Consider the following 24,270-nt stretch of genomic DNA (forward strand, 5'->3'; position numbering starts at 1 on the left):
TGTAACAGGGATGCAGTGTAACAGGGATGCAGTGTAGCAGGGATGCAGTGTAGAAGAGATCTGAACTGGTGAAAGAGGACAAGGTCCTCTGCTTGGCTTCACTCAGCCAGAGCAAAACTTTGAAGGGTGGCATGAGTTTGGAGAGAAATATATCTGGGTCCTTCCCTTTGTCATCTATTAACCAAAGTAGGGGCGCTTCTGGACCTGTTTCCTCTTCTGTGTAACGGAGATAATGGTAGCAGTACCTGGCAGTGTGGGGCTCCCCTAGTTGGGGCTTTTGTCCTGGGTTTATGGAATGAGAACAAATTAGAGTCCCCTCTTGGAAGCCAGCTGGCCTTGGAATTCGGTCATTTAAAGAAGGTCCCAGAACCTTGCTGAGTTCTGAGTTATTGAAGAGCTTCGTTCTGCTCGTTCCAAACAGCATCTCTACAGACCTGGGGGTCTCATCCTCATGGTCTTGTGTGGAAACTGAATCCTAGTAGAGAGAAGTGAAACACGTGAGTCCCACAGCGGCAGAGGAGAGCAGAGATCTGATGTGCCCCCTGCCCATGGTCAGCCCTGGCGCATCCGGTGCAGAGGCCCAGAGAGCATCTGCAGTTGGAAAGAGAGGACTAGGCATCTCAGGATTTCTGTTTTCTTACCCATAGTGATGTTAGGGATCCAGGGGCAAAGCCCGTTCTTCGGCTGGCATGGCATAAAATAGTTGAAACTCTGAATCTAAAACTTAGATGACTCCATCCCACTCTTCCTTGTTTCCCTCTTTCATCTTTCCTTGTCAGTGACTGCGATGTTCTAACAGCTTCCTGTGTGGTCTCTAGACAGACTGTCATTGAGACCCAGTTATAAGCCCAGATTTAGCTGAAGAAATTTTCATCCATTTAGACTGGGGTTCTCCGCCCACTGCCCCTACTGGTACTAGAGGGACCACATTCTGTTATCCCCTCCTACTCTCCCATCCTCTAAAGGACAGAAGACTACATTCTAATTGGCCATGGTGGGTGGAGACGCACAAGCCGCATTTCTCAGTTGTGACCTTAATACCCTGTAGGGCCTTCTAAGATGGAGTTCTCCTTGGACAGCCTCCCCCTAGAGCTTTCTGCTTCCTGGTTGTACTGTCATTTGCTAATGTCATCAGGAGATGAAACCAGAGTGAAGCCTGGTAGATGCAGCCAGGTGGTAATTTGATTCTATGGGTTCGCTGCCCCCCTTCGTGTTGAGAATGACCATGGAGAGGTGTCCTCTATATCAGATTGGCATGTGTTGAACCATGGTACCTCTTCACTGTCTGAGTGATAAACAGGACTGAGCTTGGGCTTCTTTATACAATGGTGAGAAGAGAACCCATGTTTCAGAGCTTCAAGGCCATGAAATGAACACTTTTGATGGTTATATCACCATGCAATGCAGGACCCCATAGAGAAAACCTTCTCTCTTCCCTGCTTCTTGCCTTTCCTCCCTGATTTTCTTCTACCCACGTCTGGCACCCTGACATGGGTGGCGAGCGAGAGGCAACAGGGTAAGCCACAAGCAGAAGATGGGATGACTCAGGATGTCTTTGCAGCTCTCTGCCTTTCTGCTGCCCAGCCTATTCTTTGGTTGAGTCATAGCTTCATCTTGTTTCTTCCAGGGCTTCAAGGGACACACAGGGGATCCTGGCCCACCTGGTCTGAGGGTAAGTAGATGATTCTGAGCTGACACTCAGCAGGGAGAGGATTCCACTACTTGCTGGGCATCACCTTGCTGTTCTATTTAGGAAAGAACAGTAGATGTACTGGCCTGGTGTCACAGTGGGTGGCACCATCCCATCTCTTGTCAGTGGTTCTTCTGGGCCCAACATTACATGCAGCCAAACTAGCCAAATCAACCTGAGTTTAGGTCGCCTGTATTGTGTGGACTGTTCACATGTCCCCTAAGCCCTGTGAAGCAAGCCATGGTGTTAGGCTTCATTTGCAGTGGAGCAAACTTAGGTCAGAGGTCATGGGTGACTTTCCCAGGTCATAGAGCATGTATGTTAACACACAGGCCTTATCTCAGGTGGGTAGCCCCTCAAAACTTTTCTTATTCTCTAATACCTGCCTCTTCAAAATGCCCCAAACCTTTGAAGGGAGTGCTGGGTCATTGGTAGGATTCCTTGAATGTTGTGGATAACCATGACAGAGAGAAGCTGTAGAGAGAAGCCAGAGATAAGCAGGTAACAGGGGACTCAACAGGTTCACCTGACCCATGCAGTGCTCTTCCTGCCTTTCCTGTTGGGGGAGACACTTAGGGCTCCACCCACTCTACTGGAATCCAGCTCTGCTGCTTCGGAGACTCTCATACTGTGTGGGGAGTCACTTCTGTCTGTCAGCCTTCTGGGGCTTTGCATCTCTCCTACACATTTAGATACTATGTATTTATTTGTGGTGGCCTATATCTAAACCAGTCCTGTTCCTAACAGGAATTTTTTGTTTCTAGGGAGAACCTGGGACTCTTGGCCCCCCTGGAAGGGAAGGATCACCAGGAAAAGATGTAAGTTGGGATGCCTTGACCTTCAATGCTCGAGGAACAAGGGAGAGGCACCTAGGAACCCTTCCAAAGTGACAGGTGGCAGTTCTATTAAGGATGTGGAATGACACATAATTGGTTTTCCTTCAGACTTGAGCTTCTTCCATCCTTGGGGTCAGCTTGTATCTATCTCACAGTTCACAGAGGCTTTTCTGGGTTCATCTGATTTGTCTAGTGTCAGATGGTGGATCCACTCTATCCATCTTACATTATTTGAATGGCCTTTCATGTTTTCCCACAAATTGTTTCTCCAACTCTTGATCTTTTTGGTGTTCCTAGTAACTATGAATCCTTCAAACTCTCTCCCATTATTTGAGATCCACACGGTTGCCTTCACCTCCACCACCATCACCACCACTGTGTTTGCCACCATTATCAACAACACTACTGCACCACATCCCCCATCATTACTACCATTGCTGTGACTAATGCCATCACCATTATCACCACCGCCATCACCAAACCATCACTAATTCTGGCACTTTGATCATCATCACCACCACCACCATCACCAAAGCCACTGCCAGAGGTAGCAGTAGCGGTTCTTGCTTCTTGGGCTGTGTCTTCCTTTAGGCATCTCAGATGTTCTTACTTTTACTTGGTCTTGAAAGCAGGACAGAGAAGGTAGAGGTTTTCTCTGGAAGGCACAAATGAGAACACTGTCATAAAGAGACTCAGAGGTACAAGGAGCCACCCTGGATCCACTATTTATAGCTCACCCTCTATGCCCATTTCCCAAGACTCGACTATCTATTGTATGTAGCATTTTACCACGTGACCTGACATTTGGGTTTGGAGATTGTTCTCCTAGGAATGGGAAACTTGCTGGAAGCATGGAGACACGGTCCTGATGTCGGCAAATGGTCTCCTTCTAGATCTTTATATTGCTCATGACCTCCACAAGGACCTATATAGTATATAGACTTCTCTTGTTTCTCTGGATGCTGTAGCGAATTGGCTGTTTGTTGGATCTGCTTAGAAGGATCTAGAAGGAGTCATGTGGCAACGTCAGTCTAGCTCCTTTGTTTTTTTCCCAGCAATTTGTCTGACTTAGTTTTGTGTCAGCTTGACACAAGCTGGAGTCATCCAAGTGGAAGGAACCCCAATTGAGAAAACGTCTCCCTAAGACTGGGCTGTTGACAAGCCTGTTGGTAATTTTCTTAATTTGTAATTGGTTGTGTGAGGGCCAAGTCCATTTTGGGTGGTGCTACCCTTGGGCTGGTGGTCCTGGCTTCTAGAGAAAGCAGGGTGAGCAAGTCATAAGGAGCATACCAGCAGCCAGGACTTCTTAATGGCCTCTGCATCAAATCTACCCTGACTGCCTAGGATGATGAACTGAGATAAAAAAGAGTAAGAGAAACCTTTCCTCTCTGGATTTTTTTTTTTTGATTATGGTATTTCACCATACAGCAGTGGTGAACCTAACTAAGACATACTTAAAAAAACAATTGAGTAGGTGGACCCTCTGAGACTTCCCTAGACGCTGTCTGGGTGGTGCTGTTGGGTGGCAGATTTCATACTGTGGCGACTTGGGCACGAATGGTTCTAGGTTATTATCTAGTGAATTTGCCATTTTTGACTTTTCTTGGTTCGAGATCTGACTGCCTTAAACGACCAGAGAAACAGGTGACCTCTGTCTACATCAGTGAATAAACATACTCATTTACAAATGTGAATTGAAAAGCATCCTTCATCTGGGTGGAAAAAAAAAATGGTGCATGTTTGAAGTTCTTGGCATTGAAAAAGAAGTGTTTGGACACAGTACTGGGTTCCTGTGTCTGTTGGTGAAATCTGGTCCAAATTAGACCTTTGTCATCTGACATGTAACTCTGTGATTATATGATTCCTCTCTGTTCCAGGGTGACACTGGACCTGCAGGACCACAGGGTCCCAGAGGACCAAGGGGCCCACCGGTGAGTTTTCTTTGACATTAACTAGCTTCACAGTTCAACCAAGCTATTACCATGATGATGTTTGGTGTTTTACCCTGGTATGGATGCATGCATTGCTTTAAAATGATGCTCTGTGTCTTAGAGGATGCTAAACAGCCACTGCCCTTTGTCCCAAGAACCTTCTTACATGTCCCCAAAGACAACTCACTGACAGTCTGCCCACAGGGATTCCAAGAGCTGTTATACTTCCAGTTTGGGGCTATTATACAGTTTTATGTGCCACACTTGAGTTTTCTATAAGTACCACAGTTGGTAGATTCTATAGAAACATTTGCCTTTGTTTCTGGAGGCCAGAGAGGGAAATTTAGGTACCAGCCATGAGGGAGAGCATCCCTGCATCTTTAGCTTCTTAGGGTGTCAGCATCCATGTGAGGAGACCAACAGGCAGCATTGGAGCTCAGTGAACACACTGTGTGGTTGGGAAAGCTAACTTGAGTGAGCCTTGGAAGGCAAAGCCATGAGGATTACGTGTCCTGAGGAACTCATGCTCTTATTGAACATAGCTCTGATTGCTGCCTTCATGGTCGCCACCTTTCTCATAGTCTGTGGGTTGTATGAAAACTCTCAGGGGTTTTCTAGCCCCTCACCAGGCAGTGTTACTGGTACTGACAATAATAGTAATTGATTTTTTTCCAACCATTGCTGTTGTAGCAGATTAATGATTCAACCACCACCCTTAGAAAGAATTCAGATGTAGAGTTGTTAGTAAGGTCAGGTTAATATGTTTTTGTTAATGGCCTTGAAGTGGAAAGTCTTCAGGATCAATTTAAAGTTTATAAAGACACACTTTTAATAGTTGAACAAGGGACTTACTGAGATGAGGGAACAGGAACAATGGCAGACTGGCTATTGCTGGCTGATGTATCTTTCTTGCTAAGATGGGTTGATGATGAAAGGTGATGATTAATTCCTCATACCTATTTTTGCCCTCAGCTTCCTGATATATATATTCTTGTTGGGTGGGTGTAACCTAAGGATTTAAAGTAGAACTGACTTTTTCATAAATAAAAGTTTAGATTTGTGATTTTTTTAAAAAAAATTTTTTGTTAGATTATCTTTTAAGGTAAATAACAAAATGATTGGTCCTTTCTTTGAAACCAGAAAATGCAGCCTACCAGTAAGGGAACTGACTTAGAAAAATACCTTTCTTACTTGCACATCCTTAATCTTTATAACAAGTTGCTTGGGTATGAATGTATGTGAGTTCTTGGGACAACATGTTTTCCATCTGTAATATGTAAAATGTTTAATTGTAAAAGGGATATATAAAACATTTTATTCATTGTAATCATTCACTTGAAAAACAGAACGTAACCACATTGTAATTTTCATACTGCTTGAAAGATGTTTTTTCTGGGGTATACAAGCTGTAAGGGAAAAATAAAGTTAGCTAGAAGGAAAAATTAAGAATGGGCAGACGGGAAAATCAGAGTAGAAGAACAGAACAGAAAAAGGATAGAGTAGAACAAGGAACAGAAAGAATAATAAAATAAAGAACTAAGCTTGGGGCCTCAGGAAAGTCCTCGTGTGTCTGTTTGTCTGTCCAGCAGCTTGCCTGCTCTACATCTCCTCTTCAGTGTCTCTGACCTGCTAAAGGCTTGCCATTCATCAGCACCCTAGGAGAGATGCTGACATGTTGGAGATGTGTGTGTGTGTGTGTGTGTGTGTGTGTGTGTGTGTGTGTTCGTGTGTGTGTTTTCCTTTTTTCTTCTTTGCCACCCCTAGAGAGTTAAGTTTTGACACCCTTGCTGGCCCCAGAGAATTAAGTTTTGCTCCCTCAGATAGAAAAGTCAAGTTGATTGATTAGTTCGCTATCTCTCTGGATTCCCCTCGATATCTGAGCTGCTGAAGGCTGGTCCTTACAGCAGCAATATTAGGGTTGACTGACTATAATAACAATCCTTGGCTTAGAGGATTAGACATGCTTCTGTCTTCATGGAATATTCCTCCTGTATATAATGTATTTGTGTGTGCATGTGCTCTTGCGAGTGTCCCAAATTCCCCTTATGTTCAGGCATTAGTCCTATTGAATTAAGGGTCTAACCTATTATACCATAAGCTGACGTAACTGATTACATCTTTGATGATTCTGTTAACAAATTCAAATTCCAAGGGCCTAGGCACTAACATTTCAACAAGTGAATATTCCACATATTGGTAGATATTTGGGTTTTTATCCATTCCCATTTATACACACAGGCAAATCCACAGAGTGTGAACAAAGATAGGAAGTAGAAGCATGTCCAGTGCTATGTACAGAGGAAAGCCTGGGAGACCCACGAGAGGCAGCTGTGAGTGTAACTTAGCTCACTATGAACAGTAAGCTTTGCTTCTAGTGAATAAACGTGCACTCTAAAACAAAGATGGAAATGTGTCATTTCAAACACATAAACCAGTGCAGTGATTGATTGTCATTGGCAAGTGTGGCATTCCATGGATCATTTCAGCGTGTGGCGTTTTTATACCTGTTGCTGTTGTTTGCCCAATGCCATTGCTAATGGCTCTGTCGTGTGCCATGCTGTGACAGTGGGATGGCTATGATATTACTCAGAAATGTGAACTTTTCAGCTCCCCTGCATGCTTCTGGGGCCACTGTTGGGCACAACGTGTGTGTGTCAGTGGTGTGTGAGTACCATATCTCTTGCATATGATCATATTTGGAGGTCAATTTTTTTTCATGTTGTAGCAATTGTATATGTGTACATAACCCCCAAACTTCCATTTTGCTTTCTTTAAAATCTACAGTCACACAGGGATGGGTAAGGCTCATGTGATTGCTGTCTCACCACCACCGGCTTCACAGAAATATGGGGTGTTCGTTGCACAAAGCACAGATGTCATTCATTTGGTTTCCTCCCAAGACTTCTGAGTTATGAAACCAGGGTATGAATCTGCCTGTGCAAGGACAAGGGATAAAGATGCAGAGATGCTCATAGTTTGCCCAATAGCATACATCTCATGGGTAGTTGATGCCGGTCTTTGGACTCAAGTGGTCTGGACCAAGAGTCTGAAGTTTAAGACCCTACCTTAACTGTCTGTGGACTCAATTGTCTTGACAGAAAGGTTGTCCTGGAGGAAGGGGCTTGAAGAGAAGTTTGGAGAACAGAAGCTTGGGAAGGGGACTACATTCTCCATTCATGGGCAGCATAGTGGCCAGAGGGGCTAGAGGATGGTAGATAGATAGATGACAGATAGATAGATAGATGTATAGATAGATAGATAGATAGATAGATAGATAGATAGATAGATAATGGATGGATGGATAGATAGATGTATAGATAGATAGATAGATAGATAGATAGATAGATAGATAGATAGATAGATAGATAGATAGACAGACAGACAAACAGAGTGATTCTGTGCCTCAGAGAGGACCTAGTCCTAACATCAAAACACCAAAGTTCACAGGGAACCGGTGGCCACCAAAACTAGCCTTGGCACCATGTGCTATTGTATTGTCTGGTGGCCCCTCCTCCTCCCCCCGCAGAGGCAAGGAAGGACCAGAGCAAGAAGCAGGAGAGATATCATTTCCATAGGGATGAGCCAGAGTACATATTTTTAGAGAGACACAGATGGGTTGGTGGGTGGAGGGAGTATAAGGAGGGGCAGCAGGCAGCACTCACTAGAAGGTCTGCCAATCAGAAAGAATGCTCAGGGCTTCCATTTTTGTACTCACTAGCTGAGATCCCAAGCAGAGCTTGGGCTTCCTCTATGTCTTGATTTCCTCGTGAACTAAGGTTAGCTATGCTACATGGTTTCTGGGTGCATCTGGTGAGATGAGGTGCTTGAATACCCATGTTCCCACGGGCACATTTTAGGCAAAAGATAGAGACTGTGTTCTGGTTATTGACCTGCAGACACGTGCTTAAGGAGGGCGGTACAGTATGGGATGGCCAGTACTGACTATGCTCAGAACTCAGTTTTTCCACTTCTCTCTGGGGTGTGTGGCTTAGAATTTCCATGCCTCAGTTTCCCCACATGTAAAATGGTAATGACATTTGCATTCGGTATGAGAAGTGAATGATTTATAAGAGGGATTGGTGTGTAATATAAGAGATTACTGGCCAGGGTCAGCTGAAGGTAGTGGATTCTATCAAGTTTTGGGGACATTGATACCTTCATGAATACACAATTCACAGTTACAGGACTTTACTCAAATCTTTCATTTTCAGGATTAACACTGTGGATATCCGTGATATTCTCAGTCTTCCCATTAAACAGAAAACCCTAGTGTGTGTCACTCACTACATGCTGGAGATATTAAGAGCCACAAGTCAAGGACTCAGGGCAGGGATGTGAGCCGAGCACAGAAAGAGGGAATTCGGTGGGCAGAAGGAGTTGAGCTATGCATTTTAGGCAATAGGCGTTTATTTGGGAGTGAAACAGGGTGGGTAGCTAGGAGACTTTTTCAGCTTCCTGATATTTACTCTATAATGGATTTTGTGTGTGTGTTAACTTTGACAAATGGTCTCATATAACTAAGGCCGACTTCTAACTCACTGTGTAACTGAGAATGACTTTGAATTCCTGACACCCACCCGCAACTACCCTCAGAATAGCTGGGATTGCAGGTGAATGCCACTGTGAGAAACCTTATTGAGAAGAAGTATTTTCCAAAATTATAAATATGCTCAAAATGACTGTCAAGTTAGAGAATACTAGATTCAAGACCCTCAGTCCTAGAACCTGTGATCCTTTCGATCCCTAACTGCATTACAGAATAAGCCAGTGTGTACCCTAGCCCCCTGTATCCTTGTGCTTTAATGCATTCATTGCATTTGTGATAATGCCCGAGGGGAGGGGGCTTGCGATGAGAAGAGCAGGCAGAGCTGCTTCCTCAGGCACGCCTTCCGATGGAAGCAGCTACTCCTGAGTTGCGTTACATGCCTGTGTTGTTCCTAGCCCAGCCTGTGAGTTGAAAGATGAATGGAAGGATGAATGAAGCTGGTCCTGCTCGTTTACTGTGCGGTGCAGTGGGCACCAGTCAGTGAGCTGGGCCTTTTCATGCCCACGGACTCATTTAATTCCATAATCGCGCTATGAATTAAATATCATGGCTTCCTTTTACAAGTTGAAAAACATCCTCTGCAAAATGAAGTGGTTTCCAGAGAGCCCTGCCAGCCCGAGCGAGAACAGCCTGTGTAATGAAGTCATCCACCTGCAGTCAAGTCTGCTCCAGTGCCCTGCTTGGTGATGCTCTGACACGGAGAACCGGCAGGACAAACCTTTCTGTTTCTCCCACCAGGGTAGCAGCGGATCACCTGGAGCCCCAGGAGACCCTGGCCGTCCAGGAGCCCCAGTGAGTGCTCATCCCCAGCTTCCTGATGGTGTTAGGCCAAGGGTCTCATAATACCCGTTGTTTGTTCTCTGTCCCTGAACACACTGGAGAACGAATCCTTATTTAAATGGTACAAGTAGTCCCGAAGCCAGAGAATCAAGGTATCTAGCTCTTTAAAAGTTTACCGTATATTTGACTATGTTGCTCAGTCACTGCTGTCTAAAACATGGACACCTCCAACTATTCGGTGTAGACAATTATGTGGTAAGCTTTCACAGTGAGTGTCTAATGGTTGAAATAAAGGGCAGGATCACATCTGCAACCTTGAGCATGTCAGGTAACAAAGTGATGTGCAGCCTGGGAAGAGGGATGGGGAACATGGGTAGAGAGCAAGAAAGTTCAATGGGAGGTGGTGGAAAGAGTGTGGCAGGTAGACTCTTGGGCACCGATTAGATTCTGGATTTGAGGTTCATATGAGGTCAGTGGGGAGACATACTGGGGCAGATGGTTCTTTAATGGATTATAGGCATCAATACGTTCAAGTCTGGGTATGAATTTTCTTCTTGCCAAGCCTGCTTATATTTTTTTTTTTGCTTAGATTGAGATCTATTCAGGAGCCACTTGCAAGTATAAAAGGTCATTTAAAAACTGGCAGGACAGTGTGCTAGCCAGTGCTTTCCAGATAATTGCTAGGACTGTAGAAGCCAGGGTGACCAGAGACCCACAAAATCTCGGGATGTCTAGTTATAGCAGTTAGTCACCCTGCTGCTCCAGGGACAACTACAACCGCGTGCCTACCATGGCAATTCCAGTCCTCTTCACCAGGAGCTTCAATGTAGGTTCTGTCAGCCCTACTGAGTCAGAGTAGATACGGTAGGGGTAGGTGAGCATCCTGAGGGTGGACCCACCCAGGGGAGGAGCTAGCCCCAGAGAAGCTGACCCATTCGAAGGCACTTTGGGAAAAGCTAAAACATTAGACTACAAAGGCCGCAACCACCACACCTTGAGCCTTAGAAGCATCATGGGAAGCAGTTCCCACTTCAAAGAGGCTGCCCACAACTAGATCTTAAGAATCCATCCATAAGATGTCACGACTTGAATGGAAAGGCTATCCTCTGTCGGCAGTCATTTTCCCTCATCTTATCTTCCTTCCCTGGCCCTCTGTGATGATATCAAGTTTACAAACCCCTTATCTCTTGCTGACCCATCTTCTCTCCAATGCAAGGAAGGGGCAGGGGGGGTCAGGACTCCACAGATTGGGGTGTCCTTAACTTTCTGAATCTGATGGGCTTTTGCTTGACCTTGAATAATTAATCCCTTGTTTTTCCTTCACAGGGTCAGAAGGGAAACAAAGGAGAAAATGGCAGCCCAGGACTTCCAGGTTTTCTGGGTCCCCGGGGGCCTCCGGTAAGGAGAGAACCTAATGGTGCCAAGATTTCTGGTTCTAGATGTGACCTTGAGTTTCACTACTGTCTCTGACACTCAAATCTTTTTTCCACCCCCTTACCTCCTCTCCAGCCCATCCTTCATCCACTCCTCCCAACCAGTAAGGGCTCCCATGGGGAGTCAACAAAATCTAGCACATTAAGTTGAGGCAGGACCAAGCCCCTCCCTGCTGCATTAAGGCTAAGCATGGCATCCCACCATAGGGAATGGGCTCCAACAAGCTAGCTCATATAACAGGGAGAGATCCTGGTCCTACTGTCAGGGCCCCCTTAATAGACCAAGCTATACAACTGTCTCCCACAAGTGAAGGGCCTAGTTCAATACCATGGAGGCTCCACAGCTGTTGGTCTGAGTTCATGAGTTTCCACTAGCTTGGTTCAGCTGTCTCTGTAGATTTCTCCATCACGATCTTCACCTCCCTTGCTCATATATCCCCTTCTTCCCCTCTTCAATAAGATTCCTGGAGCTTGGTATGGCGCTTGGTTGTGGATCTCTGCCTCTGGTTCCATCAGTTACTGGATGAAGACTCTATGATGATAGTTGGGTATTCACCAATCTGATTACAGGGGAAGGTCGCCAACTCTTGTCTTACAGGCCATTGTTTCTTCATGTCATGATGAGGTTGTGTGGAGTCGGAGTGCCTCATGATTTAGTAGACAGTTGAGGGATCAATATTGGCAGTTGCATGGGACCCACTGCTCTCATCATGAGACCTTAGGAAAATGGTATAAAATCTCATTATGTGGCTTCTGTCTTAATCTAACGGTGTGACAGCATCACTCATCAAATGTGAGAATCCACATAAGGGATTGCAGTCATGTCCAGCCCATTGTAGTGATCAATAAGTACAGGTGATCGTGATGGCATTTGTTGATGTGTGTGATGGATAGTGCTGGCAGTGATGATCCTGGAACTTGAAGGATGATTTTTATGATCGTAAAGTTGAACTAGTTTGGGTCACAGGGTCAGAACATATAGGTGATTGATTCAAGGCCACAGTATAGATTTGTACCTACCTGGAGCTTTTGTCTGGCTCTTCTTACTTGACCTTGGAGTATATATTGGAGCTGTTCAAGGGTAGTGAGGACCCATTCATAGCCACACTGAAGCCATTGGAGTGTTCTGCAGACTCTGGCCTGCACTGATGGATGGAGAAAGGTCGTATGTGACACCTCAAGATGAAAATGGCCCTTTAGTCCTGCATAGACCCTCCAGTGGGATTCTGCCCTTTTCATGCAACCACAGAGCCAGTGGGATCATCCGTTCTTCATGGTACCCTGCCTGCTGTTTTCCACTTGCGCTCCAATATGTATATGGTTCTCTAGTCCCAAGCATTTACTCAATTGTTGCCTTTACCAGTCCTTGTTCATAAATTGGCTGTCAGTCAGCAGCCAAGTATGTACTTCTCTTTGCGAAAATTCCTCCTTAATTGTAGAAAACAGATTGAACTACCCAGCTTTATTATATGCTAGTCATTGTACTTTACATATGTCAATGAAAACAAGTGTCATTGTAACCTATGACATAGATAAAATGACTCCTCTTAATTTATAGATGAAAAAACTGAGGCCCAATGAACTTAAGAGATTGGCAAGGAGGCAATATAAGGTCAGAAAGCCAATCAATAGAGGAATCAATTTGAAGTTAGAATCCACCACCTTATTTAAGCACATTGTCCCCTGATGATGAGTGGCCTCCCTCACACTAGACAACTAGTACAATTGTCTTCTGAAAAACACGCGTAGTAGAGACACGTTGACCCCATCGACAAAGATCTCATAAGCAGAGATTTGTTCCCATGCTGGGGCAGTTCTCTACCTTCTTCTGCATAAACTGGCCAGAAGGCCGCATGTGGGATGCCCTTGTCCGGTAGGCTATGTGGACTGATTGCTGTCTTCTCTGGAACATGTATTGAGATGCCTGTCATGAAGATTGACATCTAGTGGTCTGATGCTGCTGAGCCCACTGATCCCCATGTTCTTTTTATTTTTATTTTTTAACAGGGAGAAGCAGGAGAGATAGGCGCTCCAGGCAAAGAGGCAAGTATTACCCAATTCTGCCCATTCTACTTGATAGCCCTTTCCTGTGGGAACCACAGATGGGTGATAAGGCTGAGAAGTGAATTCTGAGCTTATCCAAACCCCTCCACCAGCTTCAGTGTGCTTATAGTACTGGGGGCTTACATTTTAACTTCACAAAATCTCACAAGTTAGGCAACCACCAGGGGCACCAGGTAGATGACTATATCTCCTTAGCCCCCCTCCTTTGGGAGCATTGTGGCAGCAAAGCTTCCCATCTTTGTCTCTGTGATGCTTCCCAGCTCTGTCCATCACTTATGAATGGAACCTGCCCAGTCCTGAGTCCTTTTTGACAAGGACCCTTGCTGTAGGCTCCCTAATGGTTTCCTTTGTCCACCCGTGACCTTCTCTAGCAGCTGGAGATCTGTGGGACATCAACATTTCATGCCACGTGACAGCCCGAATGGCAGCTGTGTTCTCCCCTTGCCATGCAAAGGACTCCCGAGATGCTCTGCTCCTTCCCCCTTTTTCTTCCTCCAGTCAGCTCCATCCACTCTGCTCTATTCCTGACATACTAAATTAGTTTTCAGGGCCCTTTCTTTTTTTCAAAATGCCCTCATCTGCGGTCCCCTTTCATTCTTCTGTGGACCTCTGTGGGCCGCTGGAGAGAAGCGTTGTTGACCTGTTCTGCTGGTCACCCGCTCTGTTCCGTTCCAGCACACAAACCGAACACGGAGAAGATGCTAAGAGTGTTCAGTGACAAATGACTAGATGAATGAAGTAGAGAAAAAGACTTCCAGCGAAATCTCTCATGTGTATGTCAAAGCCAGCACTCTTGTCACTGTATGCCTTTGGGCCACTGTCATAAGTGATTGCCTTCCTTGAGGCCGGATCAAATATTCAAAGTCTGAGTACCTTGTGCTTTTAGCCCAGACATAGTTTGTCGCTCATTAGACCTGCTCCTCACTTGCTGACCTAACCTGACCCACATTCTCTTTCAGATGTGACCTCCTCATTTTGGGTAGGCTACATACAAGGGCCCGTACTTCCTCTACCTCTGAGGCTTAGCTTTCACCCTTTTCCCTCATATAATCCCTGTTGGATTCTCTCTGAACTTCCAGCTTCGTGCTGCCGAGCATCCAGTGTCATGTTTCTTTTTCTTCATGGAATTACTGTGGGACTGTCTTGTGATTCTATTTCAGAAAGAAAACCTGTCTGCTGAGTATTAGAATTGGGATAGCCATGTCTACTTCTGAACTAGGCTATGAGCACCCTGAGAAAAAGGACTGTGTCCCTATGCCATTCTTCTTTGGGCATGGAGCTTATAATACTGCTCCAGGAAGTAGGGCAGCAGGCACTTCTGTAGTTAGGTGACTGTCTTGGTCAGGCAGTACATGCCTTTAACTCCTAAGCCATCTCTTCAGACCATGCATGCATTCTGAATGTATACGCTGTCTACCAGCTATGTCAGGCTAGGCTATACCGATTGCTGCAGTGGCAAACCTTGGGATTGGCTTATTTTGAATGCCTACAAGTACAGGGATAGGAATATGATGCCCCCATTTGATAAATAAGTTTAGGCCCTGCTTGCCAAACTTCTGCCACTTGAGGATGAGCAACCAAGCATGTCCATGGTAGGAAGAACTAACGTTAGGTGGCAGCTAGAGGAAAGGTGATCTCTGTCTGAGGGTGGATGGATGTTGGTCAGAGAGGAGAGAAGAAGGAAGGATGGAAGAGAAGAAAATAGGAAGGAAGAAAGGCAGAGAGGGAGGGTGGGAAGGAGGGAGGGAAATGATGTTTCATATACTGGGTGAGAAGAGAGAGATTCCTAGATAATAAGGCCAGGCCAGGTCATCTGGAGTGAAGGGCCCAGGGGAAGATTGTAAGCAGAGGTTAGGAGACTGAAGAGCCTCAGATTCTCTGCTTTGGGAACCTAAGGTTGCCAAATTTGGCTGGAGTGGAGTGAGCCGGAACATCAGAGGTGATGTGAGCTCATATCCAAAAGCCAGTTTGTGGACGGCCCCAGGGGTGTTCCAAGGGTAGTTGAGTTTTTCTCTAAAGAAGACATCAGAGAAGCCACACTATTGGCTTGTGTTGTCCCAGCTCAACAATGGACATGGTCAGGAGCAATGGAACAAAGACGAAGTGGTTTGATGGCATATCTAGACTGATCTGGTTTTTTTTCCTCCAATACCCCTTTTCCCCAACAAGTGCTGTATAAAAGTATCAAGGAAGTCAAAGACAGAGGCACAGATGGCCATGGTGAAGTAAATAGTGTCCTGTTATCTCATTGCAGGGTGCTCCTGGGAAGCCTGGAGAGCCAGGAACCAAAGGCGAGAAGGTAAGTGGGGGTGTGGAGCAGTCTGCCTATGCTCAAGGTGACCTCCCTACAGTCTCAAGGGCAGAATTCATTCAGGACCTTTAACAAGCAGCCCCACTGCTCTGCAGTCTCCTGCGGTGGCTTTCCATGAACCATCTCAAGCCCTGGAAGTGCCACGGTTCTTTTATCTTATCCCAGGCTGTCACAGTCAGTTTTCTTTCTTGTTCCTTTTTGGTTGTTATTTTGAGGAATAAAATCATGGCCGTAATTATCAATGCAAGGCAAGTGTTGGGAGACTCTGACAGATTCCATGCTCGCCATGTGTGAAGGCGCATGCAGGATGCGCCTGGCTCCCTCCCTGCGTGCCAATTTGCTGGGAGCCAGATTTGTCATCGGAGGTGACAAGGGAACAGATTTTCCCATAATGAGTCGCCTTGGCCCCACACTCCGAAAGCCTTTCTTTACATTTCATTTCTCCAAAAACCAACAGGGGAGAGTCATTTTTCCAGCAGAAGTGCTGGAGGAGGCAGGGAGCATCCTCACACTCACTCACACTCACAGGCTCTCGCTCCGTTCGGGGCTCTGCATGGCTGGTTTTCCCACAGTCCTGTGTCTGGTCAGCTGTCATGATGTTGTACTAGATGGATGGGATCCGCTTCCCCACCCCCGCCCGTGCTTGTTTTCCACAGTCCTGCAAAGAATTTATCTCAGCTTTCTTCACAAGTTAGATGGGTGGCGAGCCGGCAGGCTGCTCCTGCAGTTTGGGAAGAGAGACATGGACGTGGTGTCTGGCATTCATCCCTTCCCCTCGTGCCTCTCCTGCTGATGACTTTAGTTCCCCCATCCTGAGGCCATTTGATCATGAATACTGGAACCTTGCTCTTGCCTGCCACTGAGATGATTTCCTCCTGAGAGTGTCCCTCTGGGGTCTTGAGTGTGATTGCCAAGGAGCTTGGGCATGAGTTTTGGCACAGAGCCAGGGCATTGAGCCCACAGACAGGAAGCTGTTCTTCATACATGATCAATAGCTGGGGAGCTTGTGTCCTCTGTTAAGTGGTTCCATGGAACCTTGCCACCAAGCCCTTAGATTCCTCAGCCCTTCATCCTGGGAATGCTTAAAATAGGGAGCCTTAACTATTAATGGCGAAGTGATCGTGCCAGGAGGGTTGTGGGATTGAAAAGCTGTGCCACATGTGTGATGGTAGCTGACATCCAGGTGACTCAGGAAAAGGGTGTGCTAGATCTGAATCCAAGATCAGACCCCGTGGAGTATATCGGACCTGGAAGACTAGAGCCTACTCCCTTGGGTTTCCCTAAAGTACAATGTAAAAAGTTATTGTTGAAAAATGAAAGCCATGCAGGGGCCAGGTTACAGAACAGAATTTACAAGAACGAATGAATACAGTGGAGCTCAGGTGTCCCTCCCACCTTGCCTCAGAGCTCCCCTTCCTGTATGCCTGTCTTTCATCCAGGAGTCTGGGTACATAGTTGGGGGTACTCCAAACATGCATGAGCCTTCACTTTTATCCCCCCGGCCCCAACACATCACAGCTTCTCCATGCCATGTTTCTGTCATCCCATGTTTTAGCACACACAGTAATCACATTTTAGAACCATGAGCCTGCTCTGTTACTTCTCAGAGGCTCCTGCCTTGCTTGTGGTGACGTCACATGTTTGGTTCTGCCTTGATCTTCCTTCTCTCTCCTGCCCCTCCCTTCCTGTGCTGTGTCACAGTAGCTGTGGCTCCATTGTCCTCTGATGGCCTTAATAAGGCTACTGTGTATTCAGACCTCTAGCCACTGAAGCTTGCTGGCCAGACACACAATAGAGTATGGAAGAGCAAAGACTGGGCTGCCTGCCCTGAGGTTGCCGTGCCCCAGATCACTGACCCAGAACTTCAGGATCTGATTCACTGAGTGGAGAAAGGGGGCCTAAACAATGCACCGCAGAGTGAGCTTGCCAATCCTTCATGGACCCGCTGGAGCTGAGGGCTGGCTGGCAAAGAGAGGGGGCCTCCTATTGACAGAATCCATACCCACTCCAGGAGTGGAGTGATAGCTCGGCCTCAGTTTCCATAGCTAAGCAGCCTTCTCCAGGGATGCACAATTGGGGTTTGGCCTAGGACTAGGAAATTATTTTGTGTGTGTTTCTCTGCTCACGTGTGTGTGTGTGTGTGTGCGCGCATGTGCACACACATACACAGTATAGTACAAATTAAATGTAGAGCCTTGTGCATGCCAAGAAAGTACTTCATAACTTAGTTGTATCCCCCGAAATTGAAGTTTGTGGCCTAACAGTCTCACTAAGTTGTCCAGGCTGTCATTGAACACCCTGAAGCCTGACTGGCCTTAAGCTTGCAAACCTTCCACCTTGGCCTTCTGAGTAGTTAAAGCGATAGGCCTATGCCATTGAGCTCATTGAAAAGTCATCCTTTTTTAAGAACATGTAAAAGGACGGCTGTGTTTCTCCCCTTTTCTTTGTTATACCTCTGCGTGCATGTGTGTGTGTGTGTGCATGGTATATGGTCCCTGTGTCAAATGCATATGTGGTGTGTGGATGATTATATCCGTTCATGTGTGCATATGTATGTTTGGGCCAGGGGTTGGCATTGGGTGTCTCCCTCAATCACTCTCTATTATTTGAAGTACACTCTCTCATTGAATCCAGAGATTATCAAATTGCTAGGTTGGCTGGCTGGTCAGCCCCAGGGGTCTGCCTGTCTCTGGCACCAGATGTAGCAGTCACGTCTGGTTTTTGAGATCCACAGTCAGATTCTTATACTTGTGAGGTAAGCTATAACGTTATCTCCCCAGTCCCCTCCCTGTCATCCTTCCAATTAAATACCTAGGGACCCTTCCACTATTTTTTATGTCATGAGGAAAATTTGTGGATATTATTGTTCTTCTCCAGCTTTTGCACACTGTGGACACTGCTCTACAGTTTGAATTTTTCATGTAATAACGATACTTGGTGGCCTGTCCATATCATCCCTGATGAGCCGCCCCAGTGCTGGTAACTGTAGTGTGCTCTGTAGTATGAGAATAGCAGTCCTCCTTCCTGCTCCCATGGCGACTGTCCTATTTGTGGCTTACTTGAGAGGGTGGGTTTGAAACGTTATCCTCCTGAGTTGCACACATACTGTGTAAGGTAGGAGTCTATCTCTGGGCTCCCTTGCCCTGTTTTGTACAATAGGGACTATTGTATTGTATGAATGTGTTAATTCTTGGCCCTTCTTACTTGAAGTCATCTATGACTCACTCAGTACTGAGAACCCTGCCAGGGCCCCAGCAGAAAGATAATGGTACCTTGGGCTGCAGCTGTGTAGCCAGCTCAGTTTCCAGAACATACCCACCTGATGTTCTTCTCTCCTGTTTAGGGGGACCCTGGAACCAAAGGTGACAAAGGATTACCAGGAGGGAAGGGCCAGCCTGGAGACCCTGGAATCCCAGGCCACAAGGGTCATACTGGCCTGATGGGTCCCCAAGGACAACCAGGAGAGAGTGGCCCTCCTGGACCCCCAGGGCCCCCCGGCCAGCCAGGATTTCCAGGACTGCGGGTAAGGATGATAATAAAATTTCAGACATAGATTCCATGGGAATGGAAGGGAAGCAGAGTCTGTGGCCTTCAGGGAAGACAGCATGTAGATATCAGGCTTCTGGGGTCTGACTGTATGGCAAAGGGGAAGAGTACTCCCTCTTTCTGAGCCTGTTTTTTTGAGAACATGCTCTTGAGGTTTGTTAGGATGAAGGGATGTGATGCACATAACACAGGAGATGCTCAGAAACAGGTTCTCTTCTCCGTTGTGCCCTCCGCCCTGGGGATGATGAGTCTCAAGGCTTCATTCCTTAGGCTGTAAATCCCATCTTCCTTGGCATCCTGAGCAGAGGTAATTGAGAAGATGGGATCTCAGTGGTCCAACCTGCATGGTGGATGGTTCACCATCTATTTGCTGTGGTCCTGACTTTCTGCTCTGTGCTGTCCTGGACATTGAATGTAAGCAGAGATCCTGGTTACTTTTCATATATGCCATTCTAGTGGCAGAACACCTGTTTCCTCCTCCCTGGGTCACAGACACAGACTGGCCACTAGATAACAAGACAGGGTTTGTTGTCCAGTCCCTGTGACCTTTTCTTCTCCTCAGCATCAAGCTTAGTCATCTGGAGAACTTTATGTTCCCTCAGCATAGACATGGCTGCTCCCTGTCCCTGCCAGCTATGACACTCTGTGGTTTCATCCTTTGTTTCTGCTTGTGGTGACTCTTAAGAATCTTCGTGCCTAGAGCCTGCCCTCTTGGCCAAGACCAGGGCAAATCGAAAGGACTCATTTGGCACCCAAAACCTCCATGAAGCCTTGTCAAGCTCTGTGTGTCCTGTGTTGTGGGAGCAACGGAACATCTGAGGCCATTACAAAGGTTTCTAGCCAGATAAGAATAAGAAAACAAGGGAAAGAAACATATTCCATGCAACTTATTGGACTGATAAAAACACAAGGGGCCCAATCTCAAGGGTAGCACTACTCTACATGACTCACAGGAAAGTAAGCCTCATAGGGCATAGAGAATTCTTTCCTAGGCCCTTTTGAGAATTGTTGCTACACTGTGAGCATTCAGCCTTTCTTGTAGATAAATTCCTCCATTTCCATGGATCACTCATTTGCATGTGGCCAGTATGTACTTGATCATGACAGATCTGGCCGTGGGGAGTATAGGGACAAGACACCAACCAGGAGACTGAATCACAATCTCACATAGCAGGCAGCCCATAAGATTTATTATGAAGCTGGGTAAGCCACTGAGGCCATATTGCCCACACCCAGTGAGGGGTTGGTTTTATGGGCATAATGTTTGTACTAGGAGGGAATAAACTGAAGAATAAATGAAGGTCTTGAGGGAGAGACATTATGGATCAGAGAGTCTCAGGACCACACTGCTATGCGGATGGAATGATGAATGACATGATCTGAATGGCAGAGTGGAAAGGAATGGGCCACAGATTGATAATCAGCTAGACAGAGGGTATGGTTGCCCATATCTGTGCTACCCACCAGCTTCTTGATTTGGGGGGAAACACAGGGGGTCTCTGATGAGAGTTACTGGGAAGACAAGTAACTCTCCTTCCCTCCTATGTTAGGGTTCTAGTGCTGTAAAAAGATGCCATGACCAGGACAACTCTTAGGAAGGAAAACATTTAATTGGGGGTGATTTACAGTTCAGAGATGTAATCCATTTTCATCACGGCAGAAAGTATGATGGCCCACAGGCAGACATAGTGCTGGAGAAGTAGATGAGAGTTCCACATCTGGATCATCTGGAAGCAGGAAGGGCAAGTGAGACACTGGGCCTGGCTTGAGCTTCAGAGCTCTCAAAACCCACTCATCCCCCCAGTGACACTTTCCTCCAACAAGTCTAGAGCTACTAATAGTTCCACTTCCTATGGGCCTATGGGGGCCATTTTCATCCAAACACCTGCATCCTAGGGCGAGTCTCCATCCATTGACACCCTGCGGCGCCTGATTCAGGAAGAGCTGGGAAAGCAGCTAGAAGGTAAGCAGCTGGACTCCATTGCATCTTTGAGGGTAAGATCCCTGCTTTCATCATTAGCACCCTCGGGGCAGGCTAATGTGGAGGCTTGAGTGGTACCTTGAAGGCCCGGCCTTACTTAAACTGAGGCCTTATCCTCCCTCAACAAGTTGGGTCTGCAACTTTTGCCTTGTCACCTCTAATGAAGATGACTCCTAGTGAATGGTGACAGCAGATGTCACCGTCTTCTTTGTGATGATCATCTACACTTTTCTGTGGATTCAACCATGTATCTGGTTAATCACAATGGTGGGAATACTTGCAGTTGGCCTCCCTGAACTCCATGGGAAGAGATAAGTCAGGAGACAGACAAGATGGCTGCACTCCCTCAGAAGACTTCTGTAATTGCCTCAGGCACAGAGGGCATTGACAAAGGGCAGTGGCTCTGCCTCACATCACTCTGAGGTGGGGAATGGGGTGGGATGGTCACATGGGGGCAGCATTAGCAGCACAGCAGATGTTCCTGTCTCAGGAGGGTTCTCAGAGCTCGAACACGTAGCCCCTGGCAGCTTAACTATGGCCATGTGAGACAGCATGATTATTGGGAGGATGATGAAGAGCAAGGATCCTGAGCTATTGATCTATAAGGCTGGGATTCACAGCCTCGGTATCTTCACTCTCCTATCAGGGTCTCTTTAGTTCCCATTTCCCCCCTGATAAAAACTTAGAAGATTGTCACAGTAACTCCATTGCATGAAAGAGGAGGAATCCCTGCTTCCATGGACAGACACACCAGAAGGTTCTTCCATCCACATGATCATGCCTCAGTCATTGTGTGTCTCAATTATTCAGAATGCCCTATATATAAGGGTTTGGACATAAAATATCTCCCCCCTCCTGCCCCTCTGGAGTCTGAACATGGATGGTCTGGGCATGAGGGAGGTGATGGAAGTCAGGAGACAGTCTGGAGAGAATGTAAGCCCCACAGGGCAGGGCAGGTCTGAGGACTGACTGTCAGGGTTCCACGTTCTACCTCTTGAATGTTAGACTAATTAGTGATAGAAAGGCCTTTGTCCTAGTGCAGGGCCAGCCCCTGGTTTTAAATGGATTTGGGAACATCTTCTGGGGTGAGTCCCTACTTCCAAACAGTCTTTGAGGAGGACACACTGACTTCTACTAGGGATAAGAAAATCAAGACTCAGAAAAGTTCAGCAAATGGCTAAGGTCACTGAGGTTGACTCCACAGAGCCCTGGCGCCTTGTGAAGGTGCAGTGGTGGAGAGAGTCAATGAGGCAGTGAGAAATCTCATCTCTTTCTTAGTCTTAAACAACCAAAATGTTAGTTTTTGTTCTGGTCACTCCACCCATTGGACGGGCATTTGGATCCAGCTCTCTCTGACTGTACAAAATTAGGTAGTTTTTGGTAGTCACTAGGTGAGCACTGAATTCCTTGCCCATCAGGGAAGTGAGTCCACCCAGTTGGAGCTCTGAGTTTTAAATGGATTCTGTGTTGCTTGCATCACAGATGTGTAAACATCTCTAATTAACAACTCATGTATCGCTTTGGTTGTAAATAGAGAGAATCCTGATATCCAAAAGTTTAAAGTCAATAAATAGCTTTTTTTGTATAAGCTACTTCAACATCCCATGCCTCAGTTTCCCCAAGTGACAGTCACGGAGACTGTTACTAGTGCTGCCACCATCACAAACGCCAGTGATGCTGCTAGTGCCAGGACTAATGTTACTGCTTCGTTCATCCTGCTATTCATTATCCCTACTGCTGCCGATGCTGCAGTGGTCCACATAGAGATGTGTGTGCAGGGGCTGTCTCTTGTCTGTAATCCTAGTCGGTTTTGTTCCTTATTTCCAGCTTATAGTGAGCTGCCACCCTGTCCCTCATCCCCAATCCATTCTTCACAAATGTCTCTGATTTTCCTATTCCATAGCCAAACTTGCCTACCTCCTGGCCCAGATGCCTCCTGCACACATGAAATCCTCTCAAGGCAGACCTGGTCCTCCAGGACCTCCGGGAAAAGATGGGCTCCCAGGCCGGGCAGGCCCCATAGGTGAACCAGGCCGACCTGGCCAGGGTGGTCTAGAAGGACCCTCCGGACCAATGGGCCCCAAAGGTAAGTGGGTAGCATTTCAGAAATTGAAGGCTGAGTGGGGACTTGGATGTGGGGCGCACACCTGGCAGAACCTGCATTATTCAATCTTGTTTTCATGCCCATCAGCTCAGCACCACTGAATTTTGAATTTTTTCATACATTGAAGATTTTCATACTTGACAGTTTTGAGAACTTATGCCAGGAAGATTGAAGCTGTTTTCTCCTACTTTCTTACATTCTCTCCATCCCCCTTGCTCAAGTTACAGGGGTGACGTAAATGCTTTCTTCTCCCCTCATCCAGTTTGAAACTGACAGAGTGATGTGACGTTTAATCTCCAGGCAATGGATATTAAACATCAGCTTTAAAATCCAACCGAAAGACTTTGCGCTACAGCTAAACTGGGTGCTAACTGTCGGGCTCTCTGGCTGGGTAATTCTTTGAACCCTGGAGCTCTACACAAAAGGAAGCTCTCCTTCAAGCAGAAGAGCCTGTCCCAGGTTTACAATGGCAAGAGGGCCAGCAGACATGAAGAGCAGAAAGGAAGAACTAGATTCCAAACTTCCCGGCCTGGGGGCTACTCCCTTCTGATGAGTGAACTTACGGGTTCCTTTTAGTGACCTTAGGCTAGGGAAATGGATGGTCCTAGCATCTTTTCTTTTGGTCTCTCATATTTTTGTGATTGTTTAGTCATTCATCCCCTGTGATATTTCTTCTGTTTAATAGTTAGTGTTTTTGTTAAATTTCCTTGCTCTTGACTATTGGTATTAGTTCATCAAACAAAACACACAAAATAAATATCTGTAGGAAGCATAATTTATAGACTACATTGGTTTGTAGCAGAATACTGATAAATAACAGTTAAAACTGAAGATGAGGAGCTGGAGAGATGGCTTTGTGGTTAAGAACTTTTGGTGCTCTTGGACAGGACATGGGTTCAGTTCCCATTGCCAACATGGCTACTCACAATTGAAGTTCCGGGGTACACAGTGCTCTCCTTTGCCCTTCTCATGTGTGCCCTACTGGGCACACATGTGGTATATGTTGAATTCTTTAATTTACCAGCCTAACTTCCTTCTTCATGAAGGT

The 24,270-nt window shown here is 46.3% G+C and overlaps 1 protein-coding gene across 1 annotated transcript in view; it reads left to right on the forward strand.

The window, feature by feature from the left end:
• Positions 1-24,270, forward strand: part of Col22a1 (collagen type XXII alpha 1 chain) — a 226,488-nt gene that overhangs the window by 197,550 nt on the left and 4,668 nt on the right. The window contains exons 53-62 of the mRNA XM_026782418.1: positions 1,628-1,672; positions 2,455-2,508; positions 4,404-4,457; positions 9,742-9,795; positions 11,110-11,181; positions 13,224-13,259; positions 15,535-15,579; positions 18,935-19,114; positions 21,034-21,100; positions 23,022-23,204. Coding sequence (XP_026638219.1) covers positions 1,628-1,672; positions 2,455-2,508; positions 4,404-4,457; positions 9,742-9,795; positions 11,110-11,181; positions 13,224-13,259; positions 15,535-15,579; positions 18,935-19,114; positions 21,034-21,100; positions 23,022-23,204 — 790 coding nt within the window. The remainder of the gene's footprint in view (positions 1-1,627; positions 1,673-2,454; positions 2,509-4,403; positions 4,458-9,741; positions 9,796-11,109; positions 11,182-13,223; positions 13,260-15,534; positions 15,580-18,934; positions 19,115-21,033; positions 21,101-23,021; positions 23,205-24,270) is intronic.

Source organism: Microtus ochrogaster, chromosome 15 (assembly GCF_000317375.1).
Source record: "Microtus ochrogaster isolate Prairie Vole_2 chromosome 15, MicOch1.0, whole genome shotgun sequence".
Lineage (NCBI taxonomy): Eukaryota > Metazoa > Chordata > Mammalia > Rodentia > Cricetidae > Microtus > Microtus ochrogaster.